The sequence below is a fragment of the Sporobolomyces salmoneus genome (genome assembly GCF_050403485.1).
Source record: "Sporobolomyces salmoneus JCM6883 DNA, S_salmoneus_JCM6883_v1_ctg1, whole genome shotgun sequence".
NCBI classification, from domain to species: Eukaryota; Fungi; Basidiomycota; class Microbotryomycetes; order Sporidiobolales; family Sporidiobolaceae; genus Sporobolomyces; species Sporobolomyces salmoneus.
In genome coordinates, this window is record NW_027481162.1 from 18,856 (window position 1) to 29,939 (window position 11,084).

Below are 11,084 nucleotides of genomic sequence, written 5' to 3' on the forward strand. Positions count from 1 at the left end.
GACTCCCGCCTAATGACCTGAATGCCACCGATCGCCTCTACCTCTCAAGCTACTCCGAGCTCGATCGCGGATTCGACTCCCGCCCGTTCTCGACTCTCGAGGAAAGGGAAAGAGAAAGCGGTCTATACCCCCCCAGCATACGAATTCGATGATCTATCTCACGGTACATACCAACCTAGAAGTGGACAGCTACAGAGGAAGAAGCCGAGTGCGCGAGGAGGAGGAAGAGGAGGATCGAAATTAGCTGAGAGGGGGAGTTCTAGTACGAGAGGGAAGAGGAGGAAGAGCACGACGGAGGGGGGACTGGGAGTAGAGACTATCAGAGTTGGAGCTACGATCGAGAAGAATCAGGAGGAGGAGGGAATTGGAAAACCGCCGAAAAAGCGGAAACGAAAGAATTCGACAAAACTCGATTCCTCGACTTCGAAGCGCAAGTCTAAAGCTCGATTCGACGATACTCCTGATCCTTCTTCTCAACCTGATCTCTTATCTCCCTCCGCTTCAACTGCGAGACAAACGAAAAAGGGTTCACTCAGTCAAAAGAATGGAAAAGGAAAATCCCCTCTTGTTCCTCGTCAGAAGAAATCCGTTCGACTCGACCTTCCACCTCTCTCCTCGACTTCCTCATCGAGTGACAACGATAACGACTTCGCTCCTTCTGGCGGAAGAGACGACGACGTTTCCCGACCCGACTCTGATTCCGACGCTCCAATCCCTCCGATTTCCCGTACTCGGCGTCTCCGCAGTTCCGGTCCGATCGAGGAATCATCCCTCAACGACGTCCTCCTTGACGATGACGACGAAACCGATCGCGGATCAACCGGATTGCGAGAAAGAGAAGAGAGTTTGGATTATTCGAACCCTCACAATTTACCCCGCCAAACCCACGCGCATCAACGGAGGAGGACGTCGAAAAAGTATTGGAGGAACTTGGAGTTTGGGGTGTATAGAAGTGCGGTGGTGGATACGGTGAAAGAGGAGAATGGGTTGGATGGGTTGTTGCTGGGTTGGGATAAACTCGTGAAGAGGCAGAGGAAATTGGAGGAACGAGAGAAAGCGGTAGCGGAAGGGGATGATGAGGCAGAAGAGGAAGGTGAGGAGGGCAAAAAGGGAAAAGGAAGACCGACGAAAAGGAAAGTCGAGAAGAACGAGCAGGAAGATTCACCCGCTCCAACGCCCGGCCGCAAGAAAACTGGAAGACCTCTACGTCAACATCGCATTGCGCTCATTTCCACGCCCAAAGGCACTCCCGTTGAGAATGGCGACGAAGACGACTCCGATGCCGAACCGAAATTCCCTCTACCTTCTGCTGAAACCCTATCCCAAATGGCTCGATGGCCTCTTTACCCCGTCCAACTACTGAACTTCGCAGCTCAGTCTGGTCAAAGGATCGATTTACAGGAAGAATTGCAGGTACTCGCGGAACAAACGAGAAGGGAAACAGTTTCTCTCCCTGAACGTCAACTTCGAATCCCTCGTCGAAAGATCCCTAGCGCTTACTCCGCTGGAGGTCCCCTCTCAAATCGATCCTCTCCTACCTCCGATGACTCTGAACCCGACTTCGACTCTGATTCTTCAACCTCTTCCATCGATCTTCCATCACCACCTCCCTTTTACCCGCCCTCCTTCCTGTCGATACCGAACACGATCAACTCGGTCCTAACTCGTTTGAGCGATTTCGTCCCGAAAGAACCTTTACCAGCACTCGATATCTGGTCCGTGAAAGCTCGGGAAGCAGAACTCAAGAAAGAGCGGGAAAGAGCAACGGAGAAGGGAGAGAAGGAGAAGGAAAGGAGTGTACCGGGATGGAGAGAGGTTGTCGCGGTTGCGAGAGAGAATGAAGGGATTCCGAAACAGTGAGTTCGGAAGCTTGTTTACTCAGTGCTCATCCAAGAGGGGACACTAAGAGGAGTTTCGCAACCACAGTGTCGTGGATCAACTTGAACAACAACTGAAAGAACTATACGGAGTTCCTCCTTCGACCGAGAGCGAAGGGGAAGGTCAACAACCCGAACGTTTGTCAAAGCTCTTTTCAGCCTTTTTTTGTTTGTGCTTCACAAAACTGACTCGTCTCGCATCACTCACCAGCCGTCGTCCTACCGCCTGTCGGAGGTGAACCACCTTTCCTCGACATCAAACCGAAAGAAAGAAAAAAACGAGTCTACAAACCTCGCAAACAAGTTGAAGCGGAACGAAAGGCTCGAAGAGAACGAGCAGCAGCACTCGAGAAGGAGGCTGAAGGTCAACAAGAAGGAGAGACTAGGTGAGTCGAGTTTCGAGGGAACGAGAAGATGCGACGAAACTGATAAAGTCGCACGTTCTTTCGTTTCCTTTGAATTCTTGCACAGTCGGAACACCAACGGGAGTCAACAAGTCGAAGCAGTAGAAGGAGGAGCCGGACGGGGAGGAGCTGTCGTCAATGACGGAAGGGAGGAAGGTACCGATGTAGCGATGCAAGTCGACTGAATAGGGTTTCAGCTGTGGCACAATACGAGCGACTTTTCTCCGACATATCCCATCCTCGAGAGCAGGAGAACAGGCATGAGTAAAGTCGGGACGATGCGTAAGAGCCGAGTGTCCATTACATAACGAAAAACGACCGTCGCTCGGTCTCATTACGTTTCCCTTCACCGCCTTGGTCATGACTACAAAACGCGCGGGAGAGTCCGTGAATCGTTGCGCATACCGTTCGTCGACCGAAGTTGCATTGAGCTGCGTTCCGTTGCGAACCGAACGAAGAGGACACTTGAATTCTTTCGATTCGCGACGATGCGGTCTTTGCGCTTCGTAGCGTTCTTTTTTGCATCGCATTGCGTCTTTCCTCAACGACAAACGTACGTTCACGTCGATGGCTCTTTCGCTAGGGGTTGAGCTAGGTTCGGCGGAGAGAAAAGCGAGAAAACGGAGCGAACGAACTTGCGAGAATCAACGAGAACGCCATCGAACAAAGCAGTGTAATTACGCGTCCTCTACTCTTCCCTGCGAAAGAGGGTGAGACGCGTTGGAAAGAAAGCGAAAACGTTTGTCTGAAAGAGAGAAAGGAGGAAAACGCGAGGAGAAAGGGAGAGGAACGAGGGAGAGAGAGAGAGTCAAACGTGCGATCGACTTTGAAGCTCCCTTCGAAATCGCGACTTGTCGATCCCTCTTCCTCTTCACTTCACTTCACTTCGCATCAAGTCAACACCTCTCCCGGTAGAATCACCACTACTCTTCACTGAGTAGCTACCACTGAGTCGTCTCCGAGTCTCATCGAACCGCATCTCCGATCCGATTTCTTCTCATTCATCCATCCGAGTCAGCAAACAATAGAAGAACAATGTCCTCGTCTCGACAACAAGAATCCACGAATGTATACAGTTCAATGAATGGTCAGAAGCAATGTAAGTACCCTCTAGAACAGTCAATCCGTCGATGGAATCCCCACTTTCAAGGCAGGAATGTGCTCCCTCATTCAAGCCGAGAAGCTGACTCTATCTCTTTACTCTCTTTCCACTCACTCTCAGATAGATCAGCTTTCCCCGATATGTCGTTCACTCCGTATTACCCCTCGTCGACTTCGATGCGCACCTCTCAATCCTCCTCGAGCTCGTCATCCTCGTTCTCCTTCTCGTCTTCGACCCCACTCTTCTCTCGACGTGCATCCTATTCCTCGAGCGACGATTCGGAAGAGGAACTCGAAACTCCCAACTCTTCTCCTCAATTAATCGGTCTCGACGCGAAACAATCAACGAACGGGAAACACGTTGCTGGAGGAGGATCGAGCAAAGGGAAGGGGAAAGCCTTGAGTTTGGAGGATTTACATGAGATCAATGGAGAGATCATCCCGTTCTCGTTACTCGAGATTGAGGAGGAAGAACAGGAAGAAGAGGAAAGGACTCTTCCCCAACGCCCCACTTTCGGAACTCCTCTTCCTTTACCCACTCCCGCTCAGTCCCAGCCTTCCACGTCTTCGACTCAGTCTCTCGTTTACCCACCTGGTTTACCCATCCCTCCTTCACTTCTCCAAACCTCTTCCTCTTCTTCTCCGGCTCCCTCTCCCGCTCCCTCTACTCCCGCTCCCTCGACTCGTCCGTCACAACCCTCTCCTCCGTCTCGTCAACAAGAAGAAGCGTCTCGAGGTCGATCTCGTTGGCCTCGAATCCTCTGGTCGTCGGAATTAGATCAAGAATCAATCTCGGTTTTACGTTCTTACCATTCTCGAGTCGTCGGAGGAGATCTCCCCGTCTTGCAACAAGGCATGTCTCCTAGGGAAGTACAGAAATGGAGTAGGAAAATGGAGGACGCTGGTCTCTGATCAAGTCATTATCCATCGACATCGACGTCGTTTGTTTCTTTCTTCGTTTGGATGTAAGGTCGTTTCTTTCTGTATCTTTCCTCTTCTAGCAGTACCCCCAGCCACAGCTCTCTTTCATTCTGTCATTCGTACTTTTATTACCCAGCAACAACCCCTCTTCAACAGAACTCAAAAGTCTGAAAACCTGAAAAAGTAGTAGTATTCCCCCTCTTTCTTTCTGTTCCCTTTCGTTCGCAATTGCCCTCCTCTTTGTTTGTTACTATTCCCCCCAATCAATCAGCACCACCACAACTCTCCTCTTTTTTGAATAGCTTGTCGAAACTGACAACCTTTCCAAGCTCACTTCTATAGTCCTTGTCCGAGAGAGCGAAGTGCCTCCGCTCTGGTTTCACTTGCCCTGGTTTACGCGCGCTGTAGTTGGAATGAATCATTCCGCGGATCCAGCCAAAGACGGGAGGCGATCTTTGCGACGAAAGTTGGAGGAGTTCGCTTCTACCTTCTTTCGTCTCATCTCCGCCCTCCTCGCCACGAAGATTTGCAAGGATGTGAGTTCTCTCTTCGTTAATGTCTCATTCGATCACATACGACTAAAGGCTCGTCGTTCCTTTCGTAGACTTCAATGAAATCTTCCATGTACACGTCGCACAACTCGACAGGTACGTCAACTTAGAGGTCTATTGTCGAGCTCGTATAGCTGACTCGAGAACTGTCTGGACGGGCCAGAATTCAACCACCTTGGGCTTGTTCCTTCTCCCCTTCCTCCTTACTATCGTCCGCAGCGCCGTAATCTCTCACTCTCGACTCTTCCTCCCGAACTCCTCCACAAGATCATTTGGATGACGGTATCAGAAACGCTTCACGCTGATACCTACTCAATGCGGCGTTTCACCCTCTACAAACTTTTTCGAGTTTCGAAGCAATTTTGGTCAATATCTCGAGAAGTCCTCTTCGAAGTCGTTTGGATCCGCAACAAGGCCGAGCTGTGACAATTCCTCCGATCTCGAGCCGGTGCTACGACCAGACATCTCTCCGTTCAATGCGATTTCAAGGGTTCGAAACCGAATGATTTACTGATTCGATTCCGGAACCTCCGTAGTCTCTCCGTCCTGCTCTCGCCTGAATCGATCTACAGGGAGATCCATACTGGAATATGGACGAGTACGTCTCCTCTCATGTGAGCCTCTTGGATTACAACCTCGCTGATCTCAGCCGCTCGAACCGACCCCGAAAAAAGATCTGTCCAAGCTTCGACTCGTTGGCGTGGACTTCGAAGTCGAAAATTTCACGTCGTTAGGTTGTCTCAAAGCCCTTTCCGTCAACTTTGAGTCGTTCCGGTCGATTCATTGGCTCCTCGTACCCGAACGATTACCTTCGCTCAGAGCTCTCGCTCTTACCGGCGATTTCACCAGAAGCAAAATTGACCTCAGTCGAGTCCCGAATGGCTATCTACCTGTCATCATCCCTCAGCTCGAATCCTGCGAAATCGATTGGACTGTCTATCACGTTGCGCGAAACTCTCAAGGCGGAGATTTCCTCTCCTCAGTCTATCCTCGCACGCTAGTCGAGTTTCCACTCGCGAATCTCCTTTCCGTTCCTGAACATATCCAACATCTCCGTATCGCGACTCGACCAAAAGGACCCGAATACGAAGACGTGGGTAAGGCCAATCGACGTCAAACGCGCCGTTTTATTCAAGCCATCAACTCATGGGAGCTGGGTTCCCTCAAGTCGATCTACTTGGACCAAGACATCAAACCTATTGACGAGCCGGACGAACTTTTCACTTACAACATGACGGCTGTAGTGCCGCTTGAGGGAGCTGGAGTCGAGATTGTTTACGAGATGAGAGAGTATGGAGATACGGCGAGTTACACGGTCGAGGAGTTTTGGGAACGACAGAAGGAAGCTATACGTCGAGGTGCAGAAGGAAAGTCCCAGGACTCGTTGTCAAAGAAGGAAGCAAGAGGAGTTGCGTAGAGAGAGTCGGAAGTCGAAGTTTTGGTTTGTCAGTTTCGATTTTTCGTTTGCTTTTGAGTCCTTCGGTGTAACTCGTGCAGGAAGTGTCATTCTTGCTTCTATGCGGGATCGGAGTCAGCGTGGAAGAGGCTCGAAGAGCTGGAGAGAAAACACAGTTTCCCTTCTCCTCTCTCGACCCTCGACCTCAACTCAATCAACTACTTGAACGACACGCAACTGAATCCTCAGCAGCAGTCCTGCCATCTCCCACCAACAATCAGCGCGCCTCTCGACGCCTCCCATCACTTCATCAAAACTCGACTTTTTTAATCGCCATGCACTCGCTCAAAAGTTCCAGTAGCTGGGTAGGGCTGGAGGGAGGGAGGTAGGGACATACAGAATCATCACCTCTGATCTTACAGGCGCCTAGCGGGAGTGGAGGAGGTACATCGTTTTCGCCTCGACTCGTTCTCTCTTCTCGACCCATTGCGACCACACTGGCTTCGTCGAACAGTATCAGTAGCTTCTCAGTCCTCCCTCTCGCTCTGTCCACCCCTCGATCTCGGATTCGAAGCCAGAAAAATCGCGCTTCGCTCCTCGCCTCTCGTCTCCTCCGACCGGATCCCTTGCTCTGCTTCGACTTCCCCCGTCCCTATCCATAACACCCCTTCCACCCTCGAAGCCTCCAGCAGTTTTTCTTTCCGACTCCTCGCGCAAACCTTTCCTCTCCCGACTCAATTTCATCGACTCTATTCAGCCTCGTCTCTTCCACTCACTCAACCCCATTCGAAAGCTCTTTTTCGGAAGGGTCGACTAGAATGAGATTGAGCGGAGAGGCAAGAGACGAAGGTCGAGGTAGAGTCGCGAGTTGGGAGGAAGTCGTTTTTGCAACTTTTATACGAGGAGAAGGTCATTCAGGACTGCGAGATCTCCTTCTATCGGCCCCGAACAATCTTTCGTAGTCTCAAACAAAGCCATGCCGTTGCAAGCGATCAATTTCAACCAAGTGTCTCGTTTGCTGTTTTTACCTGGGTTTTCCGACTCGTGATGCATTGGTATCCGTCTTTCCCACGTCTTACCTTTCACCTGATGATGTCGTTAGTGTATTCGAGGAGACCACTGGGTGGTCGAGAACGGACAGGTTGCGTAAACCGCGGAGCCCAACCGGAGGTTGTCGAGAACCGAGCGGATGGGATCTTTGCTCTTGACTCTCAACCTCTTACTTCTATTCTCTAGGCCGCTTCATAGTTGTCTAGGAGGTGCACGTGGTGGTCAGTCTCAAGCGAATTCGTTCAAGGTGATTTCGCGTCTCCTTCGATCCTTCCCTCTCCTCGTCGTAATCAGCAGGTATCGCCTCCTCTAAATCGCTCCTCTTGCTCAAATCTTGTCGCTGACGAGCCTCTCGTGTTGTCTACAGTCTATCCTGAAACGAAGACGACTCAAAAAGTTGAAGATTTACAGAGTAGTCGTCACTCTCGTCTTCGTGCGAAGTCACTTTCTGTACCTCAGCGAGTCTGACTGACACGATTCGTCGATGACTGTAGATTCCTATTCCTCTTGTATTCCATTCTTCCACAATGCCCGTTCCCTTCATCCCTCCCGAACTTATCGGCGACATCCTCGCTCACTTCCACCTCGCAGACGACAAGGCCGTCACGGACAACGAGAAGCACGTCATGGAAGCAGTCAGCAGGTCGACTTCTCTCGTATGTCGTGACTGGCGCCCACTCGGACAAGCCCTTCGCTGGAGCAGTCTTTCGATCAAACCTCGTTCCGCTTCTTCCCTCGTCGATCACTTCGTCACGCATCCCCACCTCACCAGTCTCGTACAGAGATTAAAGGTTCAGAGTCCTGTGCCGGAACAGGGTGTTTCCGGTTACGACGGAGAAGCCTACGAAGACGAAGCGGAGCAAGATCACGAGCTGTCGTTCAAACTCCTCTCGCAGCTCACCGAGTTGCGAGTTGTCGAGCTCGAGCTCGTCAAGTGCGTCCACCTCGAAAAAGGTGTCATTCTCTGCTCGACGCTTCCGAAACTCGAATCCGTCAACCTCCTCGCCATGTCACTTCGCATCACTTCCGAGTTGAAAACCGCTCTTCGCACAGGATTCCCAGTCTTGAAGTATCTCGGCTTGAAACCAGTCGGACTCGTACAGACGGACGAATCAGCAGTCACGAACGAAGAAAAGGAGGAGGAGGAAGATGTTGGCGTCGTTTCGACTTCTTCGAAAAGCTCATTGCAACAAGTCGCTCTTTTGACCTGGATAGGAGGAGGACAAGATCCAGCCACGACTTTGTTCGACGCTATGAGATCCGCTTTCGATTGGTCTCAAGTCAAAGTCTGCGCGATTGGAGGATTGTATCTGGTCGAAGAAATTCTCCTCGATTTGGTTCGTCAACCCAACCTAGTTCGCCTTCAGATCGTACCTGGCGAACACGACCTCGGGGAACTCTTCTCAACGATCGTCACCGTCCTCCCTTACATGACCAACCTCAGGTTGTTCGAAGTCGAGCCTACCGTCGAGGAAGACGACATTCTTGAATCCCCCGTCGAGATCTGGGATTTTCTTGATCTCATCCCATCCAACCTCAAAATCTTCAAGCTACCTCAGATCGCGTTCGACCCCGACCCGGAGGGCTTCTACGAATTCGCGAGCGCGTGGACCTGTAGGAGGCAAGGGAAGAAAGCGCATCGAGTTTTCGTGACGCTCGCTTCTGCAGATCGTCCTCTCATCCTTTACGAGTATGATACCGAAGACGGGAAAGAGTGGTGTGAATGAAGAACGCTGAAGGTGAGTTCATTCGTTTTTCGTCTCAAGGACGAGGTCAAACGAACTTTCTCATGCCTTCGTACATCTGAAGCAGGTTTCTCCAGAAGCGTCGGACGAGAGGGGAGGAGAAGATTAGAGGTGAACGGAAGCGCAGAGAGGACGAGGGAACGGAAAAGAGGTGTTCTCGGTTTTGATTTTGTTTTTTTGTTTCCGGATCTCGAATGTGCTTTGTAAGGTTCCCGTCAACTGATGTGACCCAGGTCTCGACAGACGACGGGACGATTCGGCTAGACGATCCGGCGAAGTTTCGCATTTCAGCGTTCTCTGAGGTGGTCGCTTTGGAAAATGAATCGAGAACCGCGCGAAGGGAATCTAGCTCCTCGTCGTCACTACGACGCGCTTGTTCTCTCGCCCAGAGCAACGATCCACGAACGAGAAAGATACATTGACGAATTGATTCATTCAAGAGTCACTCAAACACGATTAGATACAACTTTTGCGACAAATCGCTTCCTTGGGGCCATTCTCATCTCTTTATCCTCCTCCTCACTTCTGTCCCCTGTTTCAAGAAAGAGCTTCGACTCGACGAATGAAACTCGCCGGAACGAGATCATAAAACGTATCTCCATCTCCCCTCTCGTCCCAGATCACCTTGATCTCCTTCTCTTTACATACCTCGATAAGCGTATCGACTCGACTGAGGGCCTCGTTTGATGGTTTCGACTCTCGCAGCGAGGTGACAGTAAGAGTCTCGAGTTGATGGCCAGGAGTTCCGATCGATTGAATCCATTTATCCAATCCTTCGAGTTCTTTCTCGAACCGACCGAGGTTTTGGTTTTCAAGTTCGCCATTCAAGGGAATGTGGAGGTTTACGACTCCAGCGAAAGTAGGTTCGGCTAGCTGCACCGGATAAGATTTGAAGAGAACGGAGAGAGAAGGCAGGGTGTAGATCGAAGGAGGAAGAGCAGGCTTATTGACCAAGAGAGCCATGAACGAGTCGAGTTGTGGAACGAGACGATTGATGAAGTCGAACTCATTGGGGTGGAGGTCCGGGGCGTGTCTTAGCCAAACGAAATGTTTCAATTTTGGAAGTTCGAATCGTATTCCTCCATCCTGGATCGGACAACCGGACATGCTGAGACGGGCGAGTTGAGGGAAAAAGAAGACGGCCGCGTTGAGTCTCATAGTGACCCAGTGAAGAGAAAGTGTCGTGATATCTTTGGAAGAGAAAGCATACAATCAGCTAGAGACATGAGAGGTCAAGCAAAAAAAACCGATACCAGAGGCGTACTGGATCCTAAGAAGGGTTTGAGCGACGAGACTTGACGGCTGACGGTAGCTTGTTTCAAGTTTGAAGCCAACTTGACGAATTTCTTGAGCAAAGGGATCACTTTAGTCACTCGTTCGTCCCAGTAAAAGTTCTCGATTGTTCCGACCGCCTCTTTCGAGTTATTCGAGAGTAAACGTTCGAGCAACTTCGGACCAGATCCCATCACGAGAGAGACGTGCTTGAGGAGGAGAGGTTGAGCAAAAGAGCGGAAGAGTTTCGAAACGAGGCAAAGAGAGAGGAGGGTTTTGTAGTGCGTCTTGCGTGTTTCGCTAGTGCGTAAGGTGTCCTGAATGACATCGGCAAAGATCTGGGAGAGCGTTTCGGTGGGGAGACGATCAAAGAAGCGAGTTGGGGGAAGGGATGACGACGAGGCTGCCATTTCGGTAGGGGACTCTGTGATGGTTCAGAAAGGTGATCAGTTATCGTTTTGAGTGTTTCAGATTCTTTACAAATGTTGAACGAGGAAAGTAGATCAAGAGAAAAAGACAAGCAAGACTCCACGAGACTCACCTCTTGTATACTCCCTTGGGGCTTGAGGTAACTCTGACTGCGTTCAGCAACCTTCGATGCGTTCCCGGAGATTCGGGGGAGAAAGTCGGTGAAGGGGAAGAGGGGAAGAGTTGTTTGTCGCTCTCTTCACTCACTCGCCCAAGTCTTGACGGCAGAACACTCTAAGAACCTTCAAGCAGCCCCTCGGTATCCCCGGCGACCTCGAAATCCCGCCCGAACGTCACGA

At 50.8% G+C, this 11,084-nt stretch overlaps 4 protein-coding genes across 4 annotated transcripts; 3 read left to right on the forward strand and 1 right to left on the reverse strand.

The window, feature by feature from the left end:
• Nucleotides 1–21: 21 nt before the first annotated feature.
• JCM6883_007301 (uncharacterized protein) lies at nt 22–2,466 on the forward strand (the record flags this gene model as incomplete). Its single annotated transcript, XM_076628132.1, has 4 exons — nt 22–1,856; nt 1,927–2,015; nt 2,089–2,263; nt 2,349–2,466. 4 exons carry the CDS (start codon nt 22–24, stop codon nt 2,464–2,466), a joined length of 2,217 nt encoding a protein of 738 aa, XP_076491533.1.
• Nucleotides 2,467–3,316: 850 nt separating this feature from the next.
• JCM6883_007302 (uncharacterized protein) lies at nt 3,317–4,294 on the forward strand (the record flags this gene model as incomplete). The annotated part of the gene is made up of 1 exon (XM_076628133.1): nt 3,317–4,294. One exon carries the CDS (start codon nt 3,317–3,319, stop codon nt 4,292–4,294), a length of 978 nt encoding a protein of 325 aa, XP_076491534.1.
• Nucleotides 4,295–7,827: 3,533 nt separating this feature from the next.
• JCM6883_007303 (uncharacterized protein) lies at nt 7,828–9,027 on the forward strand (the record flags this gene model as incomplete). Its single annotated transcript, XM_076628134.1, has 1 exon — nt 7,828–9,027. One exon carries the CDS (start codon nt 7,828–7,830, stop codon nt 9,025–9,027), a length of 1,200 nt encoding a protein of 399 aa, XP_076491535.1.
• Nucleotides 9,028–9,582: 555 nt separating this feature from the next.
• JCM6883_007304 (uncharacterized protein) lies at nt 9,583–10,727 on the reverse strand (the record flags this gene model as incomplete). Its single annotated transcript, XM_076628135.1, has 2 exons — nt 9,583–10,235; nt 10,310–10,727. 2 exons carry the CDS (start codon nt 10,725–10,727, stop codon nt 9,583–9,585), a joined length of 1,071 nt encoding a protein of 356 aa, XP_076491536.1.
• Between the last annotated feature and the right edge of the window lie 357 nt (nt 10,728–11,084).